We start from the raw sequence: 23,523 nt of genomic DNA, 5'->3' as shown, positions 1-23,523 counted from the left end.
GGGTGTAAAAGATCCTATGGTTCTATTTGGAAGAAGAACTGGGGAGTTAATTATCCCTCAATCAACATCAGTAAAACAGATTATCTGGTCATTGCTATTTGTAGGACCTTACTGTGTGCAAATTGGTTGGCACATTTCCTACATTACAGTAGAGTCTACACAGAGTATCCTAGGCCCAACCGTCTTCAGCTGCTTCATCAATGACCTTCCTTCAATCATTAGGTCAGAAGTGGGGAGGTTCACTGATAATTGCAGTGTTCAGCACAATTCGTGACTCCTCAGCTACTGAAGCAGTCCTTGTAGAAATACAACAAGACCTGGACAATATCCAGGCTTGGGCTGATAAGTGGCAAGTAACATTCGTGTTGCAAAAGTACCAGGCAATGACTATCTCAAACAAGAGAGGTCAGAGGCTCTCAAGAGAGGTCAGAGGCTAGGAATCCTACAGTGAGTAACTCACCTCCTGACTCCACAAAGCCTGTCCACCATCTACAAGGCACAAGTCAGGAATGTGATGGAATACTCTCCACTTGCCTGGATGAGTGCAGCTCAATCAAGAAGCTCGACACTATCCAGGACAAAGCAGCCTGCTTGATCAGCACCCCATTCACCACCTTAAACATTTGCTCCCTCCACCACCGACACACAGTGGCAGCAGTGTGTACCATCGACAAGATTCACTGCAGCGATGCACCAAGGCTCCTTCGACAACACCTTCCAAACCCACGACCTTTACCACCTAGAAGGACAAGGGCAGTAGATGTATGGGAACATCACCACCTGCAAGTTCCCCTCCAAGCCACACACCATCCTGACTTGGAACTATATCGCCGTTCCTTCACTGTCACTGGGTCAAAATCCTGGAACTCCCTTCCAAACAGCACTCTTGATATACCTACCCTAGAGTATGGCTCCCCGACCTGAACCCGACGGGACCCGACGACATGTATCGGGGTCGGGTCGGGTCGGGTTGCCCTTCCGGGTCTGGCATTTTGGCTCGGGTCGGGTCAGACACAGTGACAGCCAGGACGTCAAGGCGGGAAACATGGCGCACTAGTCTGCAGGGAGCGATTCCATTCAAGGTAGAGCACAACCAACCAGTGGTCAGGTCGGATTGGGTCAGGGCGCAGGAAACAAAATGAAAGGACTCGGGCCAGGTCGGGCTCGGGTCACCGTAGGATTCCTAGCCTCTGACCTGTTCTTGTAGCCACGGTATTTATATGGCTACTCCAGTTCAGTTTCTGGTCAATGGGAAACCCCAGGATGTTGATAGTGGGGGATTTAGCGATCGTAATGCCATTGAATGTCAAGGGGAGATGGTTAAATTCTCTCTTGTCAGGTTTCATTTGCAGACCGAGCAGGCCTTTTATCTACCCCACACGAATTGCAGTGGTTAAAGAAAGCAGCTCACCAACATCAAGGGCAATTAGGGATGGGCAATAAATGCTGTCCGAGCCAGTGATGCTCACGTCCCATGAATGAATGAAAAAAAACTCTTCAAAAAGTATTTAATTGGCTGTGAAGCGCTTTGGGGCATCTTAAGATTTTGAAAGACGCTATAGAAATGCAAGTCTTTTTTCAAAAGTTGAAGGGAAAATGGAAATGGATTGACAAGACTCAAGGGGAATCAAAACATGTTCCCTGGGGTTTCTAGCACAGGCCGCTGGTGCTGAAGTGCTGCTGGAACAAGCTGTCAATCTGTCTGTGTTCCTTCTTTTAAGAACAATCTCAAAATCGCTTGGTAAATATTCTTAATGTAAAGTACAGCGTGTGAAACAGCTAAAGACATTCTGAAAGGGAAGGGTGAGCAGCCAGAGGTCGTGGTCCATATTGGTACTAACGACATAGGCAGGGGGAGAGATGAGCTCCTGCAAAGTGAATATAGGGAGTTAGGCAGAAGGTTAAAAAGCAGGACCTCTATGGTTGTAATCTCAGGATTACTCCCTGTGCCACGTGCTAGTGAGGGTAGGAATAGGAGGATAAGGCAAATGAATGCGTGGCTGAAGAACTGGTGTAGGCGGGAGAGCTTCAGCTACTTGGATCATTGGGATCTCTTCTGGTGCAGAGGTGACCTGTACAAGAGGGATGGGTTGCATCTGAACAGGAAGGGGACCAATATCCTTGCAGGGAGGTTTGCTAGTACTACTCGGGAGGGTTTAAACTAGCCTTGCAGTGGGGTGGGACCCAAAGTAGTAGTCTCTCCAATGAGATGGTTGAGGCAAATGTAGAGGTTAAAGCAAGTAAGTCCAGGATGGCGGGCCGGCAGGGGCAGGACAGGGAGTGTGGAAGGTCTGGTAGGCTAAACTGCATTCACTTTAATGCAAGAAGCCTTACAGGTAAGGCAGATGAACTCAGAGCATGGATCAGTACATGGGATTGTGATATTATAGCTATTACGGAATCGTGTTGAGGGATGGGCAGGACTGGCAGCTCAAAGTTCCGGGGTCCCGATGCTTCCGGCGTGACAGAGAGGAGGGGGAGTTGCACTATTGATTAGGGAGGACATCACAGCAGTACTTAGAGAGGATATTAATGCAGACATGTGCAAAGTGATGCATTTTGGGAAGTTAAACCAGGGCAGGACATATACAGTGAATGGCAGGGCCCTTGGGAGTGTTGTTGAGCAGAGAGACCTTGGGGTGCAAGTACATAGTTCCCTGAAAGTGGCAATACGGTAGACAGGGTGGTGAACAAGGCATATGGCATGCTTGCCTTCATCGGCCGAGGCACTGAGTACAAGAGTTGAGATGTCATGTTACAGTTGTACATAAAGTTAGTTAGGCATCATTTGGAGTCCTGTGTGCAGTTCTGGTCGCCGCACTACAGGAAAGATGTGATTAAGCTACAGAGTGTGCAGAAAAGATTCACAAGGATGTTGCCTGGTTTGGAGGGCTTGAGTTATAAAGAGAGATTGGATAGGCTGGGTCTGTTTTCCCTGGAGCGAAGGAGGCTGAGAGGGGACATGATAGAAGTATATAAAATTATGAGAGGCATAGATAGGGTAGATAGCCAGAGTCTGTTTCCCATGGTAGGGGTGACGAAAGCTAGAGGTGACTAAAGCTAGAGGGCATAGATTTCAGGTGAGAGGGAGGAGGTTTAAAGGGAATCAAAGGGGTAAATTTTTCACACAAAGAATAGTGGGTATCTGGAATGAGCTGCCTGAGGAAGTGGTGGAGGCAGGAACAGTAGCAACATTTAAGAGGCATCTGGACAGGTACTTGAATGAGCAAGGCATAGAGGGATGTGGAATTAATGCAGGCAGGTGGGATTAGTATAGATAGGCATTATGGTCGGCATGGACGCAGTGGGCTGAAGGGCCTGTTTCTGTGCTGTACGACTCTATGACACTGCAGCTGGGTTGTACATGATGAAGGACCAGGGAAGTCATCAATCTAAAAACATGTTACACTACACTTATATTCAAATCTGTTATTGCAAGAGATATTAGTACAGCAGCAGCTGAATCTGTTTAGTTGGAATTACAAAGTATTTGGAGCACATTTGGCTCAGCTGGTTTATGTTGGTGTATATGGTCCAAATGAGCCTCCTCCCACCCGTCTTCATCTCCCCCCCTTAGCATATCCTTCTATTCCTTTCTCCCTCATGTGTTTATCTAACTTCCCCTTAAATACATCTATGTTATTTGCCCAACTACTTGTTGTCATAGTGAGGTCTTGGAATCAGTAGTTTAAGCTAATATTTCCAAGCCTATTATTGGAACCGGTTAATCAAACCTTCAGATGAAACATCCTTGAGTGTTGAGGAGCTTTGGTGATTTGCTAAAGTATTTAATCTAATTGGTCCAATAGGAGTGATACCAAGTTGCCTTAGTGTCAAACAGAGTGACAGCAGCAGCTCAACTATCCTTTCCAAAGGACACCACTATTCTAACAGCTGGTCTGATGAAACTGAAAGAAGCTTCAAACTAAGTTGAGATAGTGTTAAAAAATATTGATAAAGTTGGTACTGGGTTGCTCCAGAGACACATTTCTGCACCCCCTTAAAAATTGTACCATTTACAGTAGCTCATATTGCCTTACCTTCCACCAAAATGTATCATTCACCATGTTAATTTTAACCTGCATTTGGCTGTACATTTGACAAGTCAACATTCTTCTGATGTCTGTTATTATCCTCCTCATTGTTTACAACATTTGAGTTCTGCATCTTCTGCAAACTGAAATTATGTCCTGTATACCCAAGTAGAGGTCATTAATATACATCAAAGTGAGCAGTGATCCTGATACTAGTTCTAGGGGAACAGCACTTTCTACTTCCTTCCAGTCTGAAAAATGACTGTTCACTATTACCCCCTGGTTTCTGAGCCTTAGCCAATTTTGTACCTATGCTGCCTCTTTCCCTTTAATCCCATGGGCTTCAATTTAGCTAACAAGTAATTTTCTGCATTTAATTTTTCTGCACCATTAATTATCTTAAAAACTTCTATATCTCTGTGTTAGATTGAAATATTGAAAGAATACTTTCCACGTGACTTGAATTCCTGACACAACGGAAACAAATAAGAGCCAAATTGACGACGATTTTTATTTCCTGGTGATTTTGTCTACTTGGAGAAGACTGCTTTAAGCGAGCCTGTCGCAATGAGCAGTGGTTGAAGTTACTTCTGGGTGTGGTGCTGAATTACTTGATCTGGGAATGTTCAATTGCAATTGATTTTTTGATCTCCCTGGGGAGTGTGGCACTTTGAGAGTTCTACGATCCCACGCTCACAATCAGTGAATCTGAAATAGTGCTACAATTCTTCAAAGGTAAGATTCTTTCAGTGTCTTGTCACCCATTCTGAATTTTTTCAAATTTGCATAATTTTGAGGGAATTGTAAAGGTCTCTCCTCCACACTCTCCCTCCATTTCTCTCTCCATAAGTCTTCGCCCTACCTCGTTTCCTCTTTCTTACTCTCGTCACGCTTCTCTGTCAATCCCCTTTTCTCTCTTTACCTCGCTCCTTTCTTCATCCCTCCCTCCACCACTCACCTATCTTTCTTGTCTCTTCTATCCTCTCCTTGCTCTCTGCCTCTTTCCACCCCTCTCTCTCAAGATTACACAACTTTCTTTTGATTCATTTTATAGCTTAATCTTTAAGGTAGATGACTCTTTTTGTTTGATTAATGTCTGTGATCTGTTCCCTCCTATATTGGGCAGTTAAATGGTTATTGTTCTCCAGACTTGTTTTTTGTGTCTGGTGGGTAGAATTTCATGGAGACTGTACGTTATTCCTGGTTTGTAATGACCAACAGATTTCACCTTGGGATTATCCAAGGTTATTATAAATGGCTTCTAGCCTGTTTAACTGGATTCGGGGAACACCTGTCAGGTGAGGAATGGTTGGTTGGTTGGAGGGAGGGAGAGAGAGAGACTTGTAATACCCATGTAGAACAATGTGCAGATTTACTCTTTTCATTTGATAGAACAAATCTTCCAAGTGTGGTTCCTCTGTGTGTGGGTGTGTTAGCTCCTAACTACGCATACTGGAAATGACTGGTGTGCTCTATATCTCTATCTATCTATCTATCTATATATATATATATATAACCCTAACCCCAGCAAAAGACCAGCTCACGCAAGTTTCCTCCATTTGCACCAGTAATGCACTTATTTACTGATCCATGCTTTTCCAAATGACAATAAATTGTCTATAAATGTTACCTAACACTGATGTTGGGTTGCAGTTGTCCAGTTTATTCCTTTGAGTTTTTTGAACAGGGGTGTAACATTGGCAATCCTTCAATCCTCTGTCACCACCCCGAAATCTAAGGAGGATGGGAAAATCATGGCCAGAGCCTCCCGCTTTTAGTTTCCTCGGTAATCCAGGATGCATCCCATCCGAAGCAGGTGACTTTTCTACTTTGAGCGCTGCTGGCGTTTTAAATAGCTCCCCTTTATATATTTTTATCCTGCTCACCTGCCACCTCCGTTACTGCTGCATTGGCAGCTTCCTGTTCTATAGTAAAGTCAGATGCAAAGTATTCATTTAGTACTTCAGCCATGCCCTCTGTCATCACAAGATCTCCTTTTTGGTCCCTAATTGACCCCAACCCTCCTTTAACTAGTCTTTTAATATTTGTGTTTATAAAATACTTTGTTTTCCCTTTAATGTTAGCTGCTAATCTATTCTATTCTTTCTTTACCCCGCTTATTCCTACATTCCCTGTAAGCTGCGTGACCTTGCAGCAACCTAAAAGTTCCCACACAGGTCATGCATTAGTTGGTCCCTTTTAAGTTAACGTGTGGGCATGACCATGCAAAAAAAAAAATTTAAAGTGCCCGCTCACTTAAACAAATCAGCCACCGACTGCAAAAATATAATGAGAGGCTATGTTGGTCATAAGCTACCTTTTTTCTCTGTCTCATTTTAATTTCTATATCTTTAGTCCTTCAGGGTACTCTAGATTTGGATACCCTTCCTTTACCCCAATTGGGAATGTGTCCATTCAGTGCTCAAATCATCTCCTCTTTGAAGACTTCCCATTGTTCAATTACTGTTTTACCTACTGATTTTTGATTCCAAATCCTTTTGCAACTCACTGAAGTTAGCCCTCCTACAGTTAAATATTTTTCCACCTGATTGTACCTTGTCCTTTTCCATAACTATTCTAAAACTGATGATATTATGATCACGATTCCAAGAAATACTTACCCCAGTTACCCCATTTTATTTCCTGGTCCAGCAGTGACTCATTCCTCGTTGGGCTGGAAAAACCCTGATCAAGTAAGTTCTCTTGAACATATTTCAGGAATGAATAAATAAATAAATATAATAGATAATGAGCAGCAAATGCTTCTGTGTGCAATACATCTGGGATAATCTGTGGAGCCAGAGGAACAAGCTAACAGTGAATAGTTTGATGTGACTGTTGAACAAGGAAACCACTGGATAAATAGAGAGTGCATGAAGTTCTGGTAATCGGCTTCAGATACGTATTGACAGATCCAAAGCTGGACCCAGTTCAAAGTCAGGAAAATTTGTATACATTCCAATTGTTAAATGGAGCTAAAGCAGAGTGAACTTTGTCCCCTATCTCCATAACAACGCAATTCTTCCTCTTCTGAAGAAAGTCTTGCATTTCTTTAGCGCCTTCCATGACCTCTGGATGTCCTGAAGCGCTTTGCAGCAATTAAATACTTTTTGAAGGGTAGTTCTCTGTTGTAATGTAGGAAATGCAGCAGCCAGTTAGAGCACAGCAAGGTCCCACACAAAGCAATGAGATATTGGCCAGATAATCTTTGTGATGTTGGTTGAGAGATAAATATTGACCCAGGACTCTCCTGAAAAATAGCAACATGGGATCTTTTACATCCAACTGAGGAGGCAGGTGGGGCTTTGGTTTAATATCTCATCCAAAAGTGCAGCAACTGACAGTCCAGCATTCCCTCAGTACTGTACGAAAATGTCACCCTGGATTATGTACTATTCGCACCCAATTACTTATTGGGCTGGCGAGTTCCACATTCAAGGCTAGGAACTATTAGATTAAGCTAGTGTTTCTTATTGGCAGCTGTTGTCAAACTCCTGGACAACCATCACTGAGTGTTGAGGAATTTGGACAAATAGATTAAACACTTTGGCAAAGTGGATCAATAGGGTTGCCCAGTGTTAACCTGCCAGAAACCAGCAGCACAACTGTCTTTTTCTTTTTTAAGGGCACCACTGATGCAATATTCTAACGGATGGTCTGATGAAACTGAAAGGAGTGTAAAATAAAACGAAATCACAATAGATAAAAAAAAAAATCCAAGTTTTGAATCTGAAACTTTTTGATATGTAAACTTGACACTGTCTCAGACAGAAACAACTTTTATTTATGTAGCACCTTCAATGTAGTGAAATGTCCTAAGGTGTTGAGAATATGTTTCCACTGGTGGGGGTATCTCGAACTAGGGGACATAGCTACAGAATAAGGGGGCACACATTTAAAACTGAGATGCGAAGGAATTTCTTCTCTCAGAAGGTGGTGAATCTCTGGAATTCTCTATGTCAGAGAGTTGTGGAGGCAAGGTCACTAAATGTATTTAAAGGGGAGGTAGATAGATTTTTGAAATCTCGGGGAGTCGAAGGGTATGCGGAGCAGGCCCAAAAGAGGAGTTGAGGCTTGGGACAGATCAGCCATGATCTTATTGAATGACAGGGCAGGCTTGAGGGGCTGAATGGTCTACTCCTGCTCCTATTTCTTATGTTCTTATGAGTGCCTTCAAGGACAGAGATAAGAGAGGCGGAGAGGTTTAGGGAAAGGGATTGGTGTTGTGCTTGACCCTGAGGTGAACTTCTGACCACACATCTGCTCCATCATCAAGACGGCCCACTTCCACCTCTGTAACATCGCTGCTCATCTGCTGCTGAAAACCTCACCCTTGCCTTTGTTACCTCTTTTAGACTTGACTATTCCAATGTCTCTTGTCTGGTCTCCACTCTTCCAACCTACACAAACTAAATAAGGAGTTCATAGAATGTTTTCGAATAGTTTCTTAGAACAGCACGTTCTGGAGCCTACCAGACAGCAGGCTATATTAGACCTGGTATTGTGCAATGAGATAGGATTAATTGATGACCTCATAGTGAACGTGCCCCTAGGTAGCAGTGATCATAACATGCGTGAATTTTAATTTCTGTTTGAGTGAGAGAAAAATGGGTCTAAGATGAGTATTTTAAACTTAAATGAGGGCATGAAAACAGAGCTAGCTAAAATGAACTGGCAAATTAGGCGAAGAGATAGGTTGATAATGATGCAGTGGGAGACAATTTAAGGGGATATTTCAGAATATGTTGAACAGATACATTCCAATGAGAAAGAAAAGTTCCAAGGGGAGGACCCACTATCCCTAGTTAACTACAAAGTTAAAGATAGTATCAAACTTAAAGAAAAAGTATATAATTGCGCAAAGATGGGAGGCAGGTCAGAAGATTAGACAGAATGAAAAAAAAACAAAGAATGACTAAAAGATTGATAAAGAGGGGAAAAAATTAGAGTACGAGAGCAAGCTAGCAAGAAACATAAACAGATAATGAGTTTCTATAGATATTTTAAAAAGAAAAGAGTTAACAAAGTAAGTGTTGGTCCGATAGAAAGTGAGTCTGGGGAATTAATAAGTGAAAATAAGGAGATGGCCGATGAATTGAACAGGTATTTTGCATAGGTCTTCACTACAGAGAATACAAGCAACGTTCCAGAAATAGCTGTAAATCAGGGAAATGGAAGGGAGGGAGGAACTCAGGAAAATTACAATCACCAGGGAAGTGGTACCTGAGCAAATTGTTGGAGCCGCGGGCTGACAAATCCCTGGTTCTGATGGACTTCATCCTCGGGTCTTAAAAGAAGTGACTGGTGAGATAATTGATGCATTGGTTTTAAATTTCCCTAATTCCCTAGATTTGGGGAAGGTTCCATTAGATTGGAAAATAGCCAATGTAACTCCTTTATTCAAAAAAGGAGGGAGACAGAAAGCAGAAAACTACAGATCAGTTCGTTTAACATCTGACGTTGGGAAAATGTTAGCTGCTATTAAAGATGTTATAGCAGGGCACTTAGAAAATTGAAGGTAATCGGGCAGAGTCAACATGGTTTTGTGAAAGGGAAATCATATTTAACCAATTTATTTGAGTTCTTTGAAGAAGTAACATGCTCTGTGGATAAAGGGGAACCGGTGGATGTTCTGTACTTAGATTTCCAGAAGTCATTTGATAAGGTGCCACGTCAAAGGTCATTATGGAAAATAAAAGCTCATGGTGCAGGGGGTAACATATTGGCATGGATAGATGATTGGCTAGCTAACAGGAAACAGAGTGCAGGGATAAATGGATCATTTTCTGGTTGGCAAGATGTAACAAGTGGTGTGCCACAGGGATCAGTGCTGGGGCATCAACTTTTTACAATTTATATAAATGAGTTGAATGAAGGGACCAAAGTTATGCTTGCTAAATTTGCTGATGACACAAAGATAGGTAGGAAACTAAGTTGTGAAGAGGACATAAGGAGGCTACAAAGGGATATATATAGATTAAGTGAGTGGGCAAAGATCTGGCAAATGGAGTATAATGTGGAAAAATGTGAATGCCATTTTGGAAGGAAGAATAAAAAGAAGCATATTATCTAAATGGTGAGAGATTGCAGAGCTCTGGGATGTCGAGCGATCTTGGTGGCCTTGTGCATACATCGCAAAAGATTAGTATGCAGGTACAGCAAGTAATTAAGAAAGCTAATAGAATGTTAACATTTATTGCAAGGGGAGTTGAATACGGAAGTAGGGAGGTCTGCTTCAGTTACATAGGGCATTGATGAGACCACATCTGGAGTAGTGTGTACAGTACTGGTCTCCTTATTTAAGGAAGGATGTAAATGCGTTGGAGGCAGTTCAGAGAAGGTTTACTAGACTAATACCTGGAATGGGCGGGTTGTCTAATGAGGAAAGGTTGGACAGGCGGTTTTATTGAAACATATAAGATCCTGAGGGGTCTTGACAGGGTGGATGTGGAAAGGATGTTTCCGCTTGTGGGAGAATCTAGAACTAGGGGTCACTGCTTAAAAATAAGGGGTCGCTCATTTAAGACAAAGATGAGGAGAAATTTTTTTCTCTGAGGGTCCTGAGTCTTTGGAACTCTCTTCCTCAAAAGGCAGTGGAAGAAGTGTCTTGGAATATGTTTAAGGCAGAGGTAGATAGATTCTTGATAAGGGGTGAAAGGTTATCAGGGCAAGGTGGGAATGTGGAGTCGAGGTTAAAATCAAATCAGTTATGATCTTGTTGAACGGCGGAGCAGCTTCAAGGAGCCGAGTGGCCTACTCCTGCCCCTAATTCCTATGTTCAGATGTTTTTGTTTTCATCCAAATCTCTGCTGCCTGTGTCAATAGGGGAGCATTTAGGGGATAGTGATCATTGTATCATAAGGATTAGGTTAGTTATGGAACAGGACAAGGAGCAATTCAGAGTAAGAATAATTAACAGGGCGAAAGCCAACTTCAATGGGGTAAGAATGGATCTGACCCAGATAAATTGGAATCAAAGGTTGGCAGACAAAATGGGCGGCACAGTGGCGCAGTGGTTAGCACCGCAGCCTCACAGCTCCAGCGACCCAGGTTCAATTCTGGATACTGCCCGTGCGGAGTTTGCAAGTTCTCCCTGTGACCGCGTGGGTTTTCACCGGGTGCTCCGGTTTCCTCCCACAGTCAAAGACTTGCAGGTTGATAGGTAAATTGGCCATTATAAATTGCCCCTAGTATAGGTAGGTGGTAGGAGAATTGAGGGAAGGTGGGGATGTGGTAGGAATATGGGATTAATGTAGGATTTGTATAAATGGGTGGTTGATGGTCGGCACAGACTCGGTGGGCCGAAAGGCCTGTTTCAGTGCTGTATCTCTAAATAAATAAATTTTAAAAAAAAATGCTAACTGAACAATGGGCTGCCTTTAAAGAAAAGATAGTTCAGGTGCAGTCAAGGTATACTGTCACGAAGGGGAAAGGTAGGGCAAACAAATCCAGAGCTCCCTGGCTGATGAAAGAGATAGAGATTAAAATGAAGCAGGAAAAGTGTGCTTATGACAGATGTCAGGTGGATAATACATCCGAGAACCAGGTAGGATATAGAAGGTTCAGAGTGGAAGTGGAGAAGCAAAGAGAGAGTATGTAAAGACACTGGCAGCTAACATAAAAGAAAATCCAAAAGTCTTCTATCAGCAAATAAATATGCTGACACAGGACATCACTGCAGGAGTTCCTCAGGGTAGTGTCCTAGGCCCAACCATCTTCAGTTGCTTCATCAATGACCTTTCTTCAATCATAAGGTCAGAAGTGGGGATGTTCGCTGATGATTGCACAATGTTCAGCACCATTCATGACTCCTCAGATACTGAAGCAGTCCGTGTAGAAATGCAGCAAGACCTGGACAATATTCAGGCTTGGGCTGATAAGTGGCAAGTAACATTCATGCCACACAAGTGCCAGGCAATTACCATCTCCAACAAGAGAGAATCTAACCATCTCCCCTTGACATCCAACGGTATTACCATCGCTGAATCCCCCACTATCGACATCCTGGGGGCTACAATTGACCAGAAACTGAACAGGATTAGCCATATAAATACCATGGCTACAAGGGCAGGTCAGAGGCTAGGAATCCTGAGGCGAATAACTCACCACCTGACTCCCCAAAGCCTGTCCACCATCTACAAGCCACAAGTCAGGAGTGTGATGGAATACTCTCCACTTGCCTGGATGGGTGCAACTCCAACAACACTCCAGAAGCTCAACACCATCCAGGACAAAGCAGCCCGCTTGATTGGCACCCCGTCTACAAACATTCACTCCCTCCACCACCGACGCACAGTGGCAGCAGTGTGTACCATCTACAAGAAGCACTGCAGCAATCCACCAAGGCTCCTTAGACAGCACCTTCCAAACCCACGACCTCTACAAACTAGAAGGACAAGGGCAGCAAATGCATGGGAACACCACCACCTGCAAGTTCCCCTCCAAGTCACACACCATCCTGACTTGGAACTATATCGCCATTCCTTCACTGTCGCTGGGTCAAAATCCTGGAACTCCCTTCCTAACAGCACTGTGGGTGTATCTACCCCAAATGGACTGCAGCGGATCAAGAAGGCAGCTCACCACCACCTTCTCAAGGGCAATTAGGGATGGGCAATAAATGCTGGCCTGGCCAGTGACGCCCACATCCCATGAATGAATAAATAAAAGAAAGGATGATAAAAGGAGGAGTGGGGCTGATTAGGGGCCAAAAAGGGGATTTACGCATGGAGGCGGGGGCATGGCTGAGATAGTGAATGAATACTTTGCATCTGTCTTTACCAAGGAAGATGATGCTGTGCTGATCACGGTGAAAGAGGAGGTAGTTGTGACACCTGAAGGGTTTAAAATTGATAAGGTATTGGATAGGCTGTCTATACTTAACGTTGCTGAGGCACCAGGACCAGTTGAGATGCATCCAAGGATTTTGAAGGAAGTGAGAGTGGACATTGTCGAGGCACTGGCCATAATTTTCCAGTCTTCCTTAGACTCAGGGGTGGTGCCAGAGGACTGGAGAATTGCAAATGTTACACCCTTGTTCAAAAAAGGGTGTAACGTTAAACCCAGCAACTACAGGCCAGTCAGTTTAACCTTCGTGCTGGGGAAACCTCTAGAAATGATAATTCGGGACAAAATTAATAGTCACTTGGGTAAATGAGTTAATTAAGGAAAACCAGCATGGATTTGTTTCGGGAAAATTGTGTTAAACGAACTTGCTGCAGTTTTTTGATGAGGGTAATGTTGTTGATGTGTTGTACATGGACTTCTGGACTTCCAAAAGGTATTTGATACAATGCTGCACAACGGACCTGTGAGCAAAGTTATAGCTCATGGAATAAAAGGGATGGTAACAACATGGATACGAAATTGGCTGAATGACAGGAAACAGAGTGTAGTGGTTAATGGATGTTTTTTGGACTGGGGGAAGGTTCGTCGTGAAGTTCTTCAGGGGTCAGTGTTGTGACCTTTGCTTTTCCTGATATATATTCGTGACCTAGGCCTTGGTGTACAGGGCACAATTTCAAAATTTGCAGACGATACGAAACTTTGAAACATTGTGACCTGTGAGGAGGATAGTGTAGAACTTCAAAAGGACATAGAGAAGTTGGCAGAATAAGCGGATAAGTGGCAGATGAAACTTATTGCAAATGAGACGTGTGAAGTGATTCATTTTGGTAGGACGAACACAGAGAGACAATATAAAATAAAGGGTTCAATTCTAAAGGGTGTGCAGTAGCAGAGGGAGCTGGGTATAAGTGTGCATAATTCATTGAAGGTGACGATACAGGTTGAGCGAGCGGTTAATAAAGCAGACAGTATCCTGAGCTTTATTAACAGGGGCATAAAGTACAAAACCAAGAAAGTTATATTAAACTTGTATAGAACACAGGTTCAGTCTCAACTGGAGTATTGTGTCCAGTTTTGGGTGCCACACTTTAGGAAAGCTATGAAGGTATTAGAGAGGGTGCAGAAAAGATTCACAAAAATGGTTCCACAGAAGAGGAACTTCAGTTATGAAGATAGATTGGAGAAGGTAGGACTGTTTTCCTTGAAGAGAAGGTTGAGAGGTGATTTGATAGAGGTATTCAAAATCATGAGGGATCTGGGCAGAGTAGAAAGGGGAAAAGCTGTTTCCATTGGTGGAATAATCGAGAACAAGAGGGCACAGATTTTAAGGTAATTGGCAAAAGAAGCAATGTGCAACAACACTTTCACGCAGAGAGTGGTTAGGATCTGGAATGCACTGCCTGAATGTGGTGGAGACAGGTTCAATTGAGGCATTCAAGGGGGTATTGAACTGTTAGCTGAAAAAGAATAATGTGTAGGGCTATGGGGAGAAGGCAGGGCAGTGGCACTAGGTAACTTGCTTCTCCAGAGAGCCAGCACAGACATGATGGGCAGAATGGCCTCCTTCTGTGCTGTAACAATTCTGTGATTCTATATAAATGCTGCGGTGGTGCAAGTAATAATTCCAGAGGTTAGGGCCGAGATGGCTGAAGACACAGCTGGCAATGGTAAGGAGAAGGATGTATGGGATGTGCAAAAGATTCGGAATTGGGTGGTGCACAGAGATCTTGGAGGGTTGTAGGGCTATAGGAGGTTACAAGTGTGGAGTTTCATTCCTTCGGAATTTAATTATTATTGGAGATCTAAAATAAATTTAACAATCAAAATATAAGCATTGTTTTCCTTTCTGTCTCTTTTATTTCTCTCTCTCTCAATCCCATCTTTCTTTTCCTTTCTTTATTTTGCTTTCTGTGCATGATTTTATATTGAATTGAATATTCTAAATTGTGCTTCCTGGTTTAGACTCTGGCCCTGAAACTGATTGAGATGCATTTCATCAGTGGCGGTGGGGAGGACTTTACATCAGCATGCATTTTTTTTCTAGCAGGTTCCCTGCCTGGAGTCAGCCTGAATGACAGGTTTGGCTCCCTGATGGTTGAGGAATGCTCTGGAGAAGGTAGCAGCCCCAGGAGTGGGTAGGGAGCTTGCAGCTGTGTTAGTGGGACTGGGCAGGGGGAGTTCCAGATCTTGGGAGAATGGGGGAGCCAGGGTGTTGGGGGCAGTCGGGCGGGGGTGGGCGGTGTGGGGGGGCGTCTGATCCCCAATTGCGGGGGAAGAGGCTCTCTGATAATAGGCGTCTTTGAATATGGAGAGGATCAGATAGTGGGTAGGGAAGCAGGTTTGCTTTGTGGGGGGCCTGGAAGGAAGCAGCCCTGCTCCTTGTCTACAAGCAGTGCTGCAAGTGCACTTACCTTTTCGTGTGTGTTAGCAATGGTTCTTCAGTCTGATAGGTGTGGAAGCATGTTCATACACACCCCAGATCCCCTGTAAAAGACGCCACGCTGGGAAGGATAACATAAATTGCTGCTCCAAAGCCCACATAGTCTGTGGGCACCCGTAAGCATGATTAACAGTGAGTGCTGTTCCAACACTGCTGACTGCAAAATCTGGGCCGATGCTAGAAATGTACAACAGGCCACAAAATCTTCTGTAAACAGAAAAGAAAGCATGTTCTGGTTTTAGGAAGAACTCTCTGTCAGAGAGTGCAGACAAACAGCTGTTCACTGGCTGACCTGTTGTGTATTTCCAGTGTGACTCAGAAATCTCAGCCTGTTTGATTCAAAAATTGACCATTGGCACATCCTACTTGTCGAGGCTGAAATATCTTGTACATGCATTTACTGATTCTGATTTAGACTTGGGATAGTCCGTCAATGTTTACTTTTTTTTGTATTCAATCACTGGATGTGGGCATCACTGGCAATGCCAGTATTTATTGCCCATCCTCAAATGTCCTTAACTGAGTGGCTTGCTCGGCCATTTCAGTGGGTGTGGAGTCAGATATAGAACAGACCACGTAAGGATTTTCTTCCTAAAGGAAATTAGTGAACCAGATGGATTTTTAACAATCCTGTAGTTTCATGGTCACCATTACTGATAGTTTATTTAATTAATTGGATTTAAATTCCCCAGCTGCTGAGATGGGATTTGAACTCGTGTCTCCAGATCATTAGTCCAAAAACAAAATTTGTCTTTTTTTTTAAGTACTTTGGGATTTTCTGAAGTTGTGAAAGGCACTATATAAATGCAAGTTCTGGCTTTTTTGTCTTTAATTGACCATTTTTCCCCCCCCTGTTTTCCCTCTGTTGACAGGTGAAGAATGAGAAGGCAGCGTGGGTTCCTTGAGAAGGTTGTGCTGTTAGTCATAGGAATTCTGGGATTGGTGTTCATTTTCAGGAATGACAGCCCATCGCAACTGAGTAATGGCATTCCCATGGAAACCACCCTACCTGTCAACTTACACAACATCATCGCCATCAGCAAAGGAAAGCCAGGTCCGGCGCCTGCGTGCAAAGCAAACATGACTGTCTTGGACCTGCCGACGTTCACAGAGCAGCCACAGCATATCAAAAACTTCTTGATGTACAAGCAATGCAGGGACTTCAACATCATTCAGAATGTCCCGGGGAAGTGCGGGGGTCGAGAAAGATCCCAAAACGTCTTCTTGCTTCTGGTGATCAAATCCAACCCCTTCAATCACGACCGACGAGAAATGGTGAGGAGGACCTGGGGGAAAGAGCGAGAATTCCGAGGGGTCCACATCAGGAGGGTCTTCATCACTGCCGTGTCTCCCGACCAAAAGGAGTGGAGGAAGCTGAATCGGGTGCTGGCGATGGAAAACCAGCAACATCAGGACATTTTGCAGTGGGATTTCCTAGATACCTTCTTCAACCTAACCCTTAAACAGTACAAGCTGTTGCAGTGGATGAATGACTATTGTCCTAAAGCCCAGTTCATCTTCAATGGAGATGATGATGTATTTGCCAATAGTGACAACATGGTTGATTATTTGTTAAGCGTGGAGGCGGGTCAGAAAGGAGGACAGCACCTGTACGTGGGACATCTCATTTATGGGGTGGGCCCCATCCGCGAGAAGTGGAGCAAATACTATATCCCGGAGGTGGTGACCACCTCCCGATCCTATCCGTCCTACGTTGGCGGAGGGGGCATCCTCATGTCCAGGTACACGGCCAGCGCCATCTACGGCGTCGCCCGAGAACTTGAGCTGTATCCCATCGATGATGTGTACTTCGGGATGTGCCTGCAGAAAGCCGGGTTGGCTCCCCGATCACATATGGGTTTCAAGACGGCCGGAGTGCAGGTCCCGTCTCCCGAAAACGACTCGTTCAACCCGTGCTTTTACCGCGAGCTCCTGCTTGTGCACCGCTTTCGACCTTTCGAGCTGCTGCTGATGTGGGACGCTGTGCACAACAGCAGCCTGCGATGTGCCCGGTCACCACAGAGGGCAGCCTGGGAACAGACATAGGGCACAAGTAATTGGTTAATTGCTGCAGGAGACATTAGCAACACTCTGAATGGGACACGGTCTTCATAAATGTATATTTATATTAAAAAAACATAGTTCTAAATAGAATTCAAAGGTTACTATAGTACGTTTTGAGTGGCCTTGAAGGGGATATCTTGTTTACAAATTATATATTCACTTTTTTTGTTCTCTTTCCACCACAACTCCATCTCCAGTTGGTGAATGTTGGCAGCACAAGTCTGTCCAATACTCACCTCGTCCAATGCCCTTACAAAAACACTTCCAGAATGATCAGGAGCCGCCCAGTCCAGGGCAACCCCAGATCAATTGTAGAACCTGAGCTGCTGCTCTGATAAAGCAGCTTACTCAGCACTGAATACACAGCCACAGTGAGTCACTGGGGAGTGTGATCAAACTTTATGTCTGGACAATATTTCTATTTATTTTGCCTTTTCTCTCCCGCCCCCTTGCCACCCCCCACTCTTCCCCCCCACCCCACCCAAAGTATGCAGTGGTTAAAATTGCTTCCACTTTGGAGGACACCAAGAATTCAGAACTGGTGCTGCTCATTATTTTACCGAGAAGCAACGTCTGTGTAAGAGACTGGAGGCAGGGACTCCAAGTCATCATGAGTTGCTTAGATGCTTTCAGGTGGAACAAGTGGATGGATGAACTGGGGAGGGGGGTGTTGGTGTGGTGAGGACTTAATGGCATTTTCTATCCTTACTTCTAATTTGATGCCATGGGTTTCAACCAAAAGGAAGCCCAAACTGAATTGCATTCCTCCTGAACTATTTCTTTGGTTCAAAGGTGTGGGCTCAACTCCCCCTTTTAAGTTTAGATGAGGATTGCGCTGTCTTTGTGTGAGAGAGACTCTGAAGCTGATGTATTATTCGTCTCGCTCTGTTTAAACAACCTTCTTGCGTTGTTCATGGATTTGAGAGACAAAGGTTCTTGGAAGAAAAATCAAAGAAACCTTTTCCTCATTTATTTCCTCCGGGTGCTCCAGTTTCCTCCCACATGCCAAAGACTTGCAGGTTGATAGATTAATTGGCCATTATAAATTGCCCCTAGTACAGGTAGGTGGTAGGGAAATATAGGGACAGGTGGGGATGTGGTAGGAATATGGGATTAGTGTAGGATTAGTATAAATGGGTGGTTGATGGTCGGCACAGACTCGGTGGGCCGAAGGGCCTGTTTTAGTGCTGTATCTCTAAATCTAAACTAAAGTATAATTTTGTTATGAACACAGTCTCTAGGTAATTGCTGTCAGACTGGGTGGACAGATATCCTGCACTACTAATGTAACTATAAACTGGGATGTGAAAGCAATCCTACATCACTGTGTTTCCTATATTACAACAGTGACTACATTTCAAAATTACTTCATTGGCTGTAAAGCACTTTGAGACATCCTAAAAGATGTGAAAGGTGCTATAGAAATGCAAGCCTTTCTTTCTCCTGTTAATATAGTTTGTATTACTTGCCTCCAATCTGCTACATATTGCTATCTCCCCTTGTGTCTGAATTTTTTTTTTAAAGTGAGAGACTGTCAATTACATTCATCGGTGAAGGAATTTGAAATAAAAAGGCTGCAACATTTTATGTAGCAATGTGGAGAATTCAGATAGATGTCCATTTGTCAGGAGCGATCTTGATCTCCTCTTCCTCTCTGTGTCCATCCCTCTCCCAGCTCTGAATCCATTTCTCGCCCCCTCTCTCTCCCATTCGGTCCCTCTGTCTATCTCTCTCTCTTTCCTCTGCGTCTATCTCTTTCCCCTCTGTCTACCTCTCTCTCCCTGTGTTTCGCTCCCCTCTCTGTGTCTATCTCGCTCCCCCTCTCTCTGTGTCTATCTGGCTCCCCCCACTTCTCTGTGTCTATCTGGCTCCCCCCCACTTCTCTGTGTCTATCTGGCTCCCCCCACCTCTCTGTGTCTATCTGGCTCCCCCCTCCCCTCTCTGTGTCTATCTGGCTCCCCCCTCCCCTCTCTGTGTCTATCTCGCTGCCCCCCCCTCTCTCGCTGCCCCCCCCTCTCTCGCTGCCCCCCCCTCTCTCGCTGCCCCCCCTCTCTCGCTGCCCCTTTAGGGCTGGAAAAGGAGTCGTACTGCTTTAAGAACCAGCAAGCCTCAGGAGAAAGTGCATTTTGGTTGCCGTTGGGTACAAGCATATGGACAGGGAACCAACTAGCTTTAAAGAATCTATCCTGGTTACCCGGCATCAGCCATTCAGGGACCAAGGACCGGATATACAATGTTGTAATTATCTTTTGAACTGTTTTTTCAGTTGAGACAGACTGTTCTGAGGAAGCAGACAGACAGCTATGTGTTAGCACCTGAAAGGAGGTCTTTCAGACCATTTAAACTGAAGGAAGAGAATTTAGTCTGTTTATTCATTATTCTCTCTCAAAATTCTAAAAAGTCAAGTCAAAACAGAGATCTCTGATAATTTAAATTGAAGGGAAAGAAGGTAGACTGTGACAAAAAATCTAAAGCCAAATTGATTCATTAAAAAGTGTTGCAAGTTGTTCATTGTTGAAATTCATCGCTGGAGAAGGAGAAACTATTTTGACTTCTGAATTAGATGTTGATGTTCAGCTGTTGAAAAACATATTTTTTCCCCATCGGATGGCTGTGAGGATTTCAAATAGCCTTGGACTGTTCCACAACCGGCAGGAGCATAAATCTGCAAGGACTCTAATTTTTTCTATTTTAAATGTTGTTTATATCTTAGTAGTTTTTCTAATTAAACAGTTAACTTGTTGATTTAAAGATACCTGGTTTGGTTAGCCTCAATCGGGGGGGTTAATAGATGGTACAATTTAGCTGGGTCTTTCTTTAATTTGGAAAGTTTAAAATGATATGTTAGGCGATCTGTGGAGGGACGGGATTGAATTATCAGTGCGTTTCTCCCACCACGATCAGAATCGTAAATTTTGATTGGGGGCTTTGACTAGAGCGGTCGGTCGTAAGAGTCAGCAGCATGGCACAGCAGTGAGGGAGCACTCCAAGAGTCAGACAGCCATTTAAATCAAGCACTGGCATGGGGAGCAGAGGGAGAGCTAGGGGGGAGAGATGGATAGAGAGGAAATGTGCCCTAAAGGCACACCGCAGACTTCCCGAAAAAAAAAAAATACAGGATCATAAGATTGTGTGCTGGTCCACTTCCTCTTCTCCGCTCAGCCTCTCTCTCCTTCTCCTCTCCTCTCGCAGCCCCCCCACCCCCCGCAGCCATTCCTGTTCACTTCCTGAACCACGCGTAAACAGCAGGGGTGGCCAATCCCAGCGTGCCTATGCCACGAACTGCCAATCAACACTCACCCTGCCTGGGCAGTCTGCTGTCAGTCACAGGCACTGCGCAATTACAGACAGGCGTCCACCACCCGTCAGATGCTCTTTAATCGGAGAGCTCTCAACGAAAGCCGTGCCACGGGCAATCCGCTGTCAGTCACAAAGGATTGGTGGGCTGGATGGAAACTAGGAACCTTGAAATTTTTACCTTGGATACTGGTGTAAGTGTATGGACATAAAAACAAGAAATGCTGGAATCACTCAGCAGGTCTGGCAGCATCTGTGGAAAGAGAAGCAGAGTTCCGATGAAGGGTCACTGACCCGAAACGTTAACTCTGCTTCTCTTTCCACAGATGCTGCCAGACCTGCTGAGTGATTCCAGCATTTCTTCTTTTCATTTCAGATTTCCAGCATCCGCAGTATTTTGCTTTTATTTAAGTGTATGGACAAACTGCCGAACCCTGATTAAGTATACTGTATTCCCTGCCCACAATGCAGTCACCTCTAAACTGGGGAGACCAAATGCAGATTGGGTGACTGCTTTGTGGAACACCCCCACTCAGTTCGCAGGCATGACCCTGAGTTTCCGGTTGCTTGCCATTTTAACTCACCACCCTGCTCTCACACCCACATTTCTGTCCTCGGCCTGCTGCAGTGTTCTAGTGAATCTCAACGCAAGCTCGAGGAACAGCATCTCATCTTCCGATTAGGCACGCTACAGTTTTCTGGACTTGACATTTGAGTTCAAAATTTCAGACCATGACCTCCATTTTGATTTTTTTTTTTAAACCATGTGCTGGTCTTAAACTTTTTTTTCATGTTTTTGCTTTCGGACAGAGCTGATAATTATTCTGCCATTAACACTCTCTCCAGACAAATGCCTTTTCTTTTACTACAAATATTACCACTTCCTTTGCCTTTTGTTCCATGACATCTTTGTCATTTAATCTCTCCTGCCCTCTGCCCTATCACACACCTTCCCCTTTGTTGTTCTTCACCACCCCACCCCCCCTCCCCCTTCCCGCTTTTCACTTGCTCAAAGCCTATTACATTTCTAACCTTTGCCAGTTCTGATGAAAGGTCATCGACCTGAAACATTAACTCTTCTTCTCTCTGCACAGATGCTGCCAGACCTGCTGAGTATTTCCAGCACTTTGTTTTTATTTCAGATTTCCAGCATCTGCAGTATTTTGTTTTTATTTGAGTGATTCACTGGGTTTGCCTCACCTGTAAATGTGCACTTTTTATCTTATTCAACACAATGTAAATACTGACACATGAAGCCTGACCTGTGAGCTTCCATTCTTTAATGGTGATACTGCAAAAGAGGGAAGTGTTGGTGAAGGGAAACAAGGGTCATTGAAGGGGCTCAGTGAAAACTCTGGATGGATCTACATCATTTATTGGCGGCCAGATTGGATTTATTCCAGTCTGCGTCTTCCATAGAAGTTTTCTCACAGGCAGCTCAAAGTGAGTTCCAGACCATGCGATTCCCCCTGGGTTAGAATTACTTATCTGAAACATGCTTGGATCAGATGGTCCCTGATGTTGATGGCATCCTGACGAGACCCTCAAGTCCTGCGTCAAACCCAGCCAGCCCTGTGCAGCCGGGGCATCTCTGTCTTCCTCTTCCACCTCCTAATCTTCTTCTTCCTCTGATGAGCCGTGCAGTTGCAGGGACTCCCCCTCTTCAAAGCCCACACCACTCCGGAGGGCCGGGTTATGGAGAGCACAGCAGATCATCACAACATGTGCAAACCTTGCAGCAGCGTACTGCACAGCACCAGCCGACCAGTCCAGCCACTGAAACTGCATCTTCTGAAGCCAGGTGCCTTGCTCGGTGGTGGTCCCTGTGAGCAGATGGCTTTGGTTGGAGGGTGTCTGTGGCTCTGTCCCAGGGTCTTGTTGAGGGGTGAGTAACCATCTCTTCAAGGGATATCCCTTGTACCCTGTTACACCGGTGTGTTTTGCAGAATGATTATTTTCTTTGGTCCACTGACTGGAGAACTGGATTTGGGTTTTTTTGGAAGACATTTTAAAAAGAGATGACTGCTGAAAGTTTAAGATGATCACATATATAGTAAGTAGTGTTTTTTTTTTTTAGGGAATCAAGGTCCCTAGTGTAAATAATCTATAATTTTTGAGTAATTTAAGGGAGTAAATTAAGGGTAAGTCATGGCAGGGTAGCTCGGTAGCAAGGAGTGCTCCTCCTGTGTAATGAGGGAAGTCAGGGACAATTCCAGTGTCCAGGGCGAACGTGTGCAAGAAATGTCTCCAGCTGCAGCTACGCAAAATCCACTTTTCAGATCTGGAGCGTCGGCTGGAGACACTGTGGAGCATGCATGAGGCTGAGATCATCATGGTTAGCACGTACAGGGAGGTGGTCACACCGCAGGTAAAGACTGCTCTGGCAGAAAGGGAATGGGTGACCGCCAGTCAGTGTAGAAGAACTAGGCAGGTAGTGCAGGAGTCCCCTGGGTCCATGCCCCTCTCTAACAGATTTTCTGCTTTGGAAACTTTGGGGGTGCGGGGGGCGCGATAGCTTCTCAGGGGAATGCAGGAAGAGCCAAGTCTGTGGCACCACGGGTGGCTCAGCTGCACAGGAGGGGAGGAAAAGGAGTGGAAGAGCAATAGTGATATGGGATTTTATCGTCGGGTACAGATAGACATTTCTGTGGCTGCGAACATGACTCCAGGATTGGATGTTGCCTCCCTGGTGCTAGGGTCAAGGATGTCACGGAGTGGCTGCAGGACATTCTGAAGGGGGAGGGTGAACAGTCAGAGGTCATGATTCACGTTGGTACCAATGACATAGATAGAAAGAGGGATGAGGTCCTGCAACAAGAATTTAGGGAGCGAGGTAACAGA

The 23,523-nt window shown here is 44.5% G+C and overlaps 1 protein-coding gene across 1 annotated transcript in view; it reads left to right on the top strand.

Annotated features, from left to right (window-relative positions):
- Nucleotides 1-20,140, top strand: part of LOC137351560 (N-acetyllactosaminide beta-1,3-N-acetylglucosaminyltransferase 3-like) — a 74,203-nt gene extending 54,063 nt beyond the window's left edge. Inside the window, 4 exon segments of the mRNA XM_068016086.1 lie at nucleotides 4,461-4,769; nucleotides 6,690-6,727; nucleotides 16,194-17,338; nucleotides 17,341-20,140. Coding sequence (XP_067872187.1) covers nucleotides 16,201-17,338; nucleotides 17,341-17,378 — 1,176 coding nt within the window. The 5' untranslated portion in view covers nucleotides 4,461-4,769; nucleotides 6,690-6,727; nucleotides 16,194-16,200 and the 3' untranslated portion in view covers nucleotides 17,379-20,140.
- Nucleotides 20,141-23,523: the final 3,383 nt, after the last annotated feature.

Source organism: Heterodontus francisci, chromosome 36 (assembly GCF_036365525.1).
Source record: "Heterodontus francisci isolate sHetFra1 chromosome 36, sHetFra1.hap1, whole genome shotgun sequence".
Classification (NCBI taxonomy): Eukaryota; Metazoa; Chordata; class Chondrichthyes; order Heterodontiformes; family Heterodontidae; genus Heterodontus; species Heterodontus francisci.
Note: the sequence above shows the minus strand (reverse complement) of the source record. Positions and strands in the feature narration are given on the sequence as shown.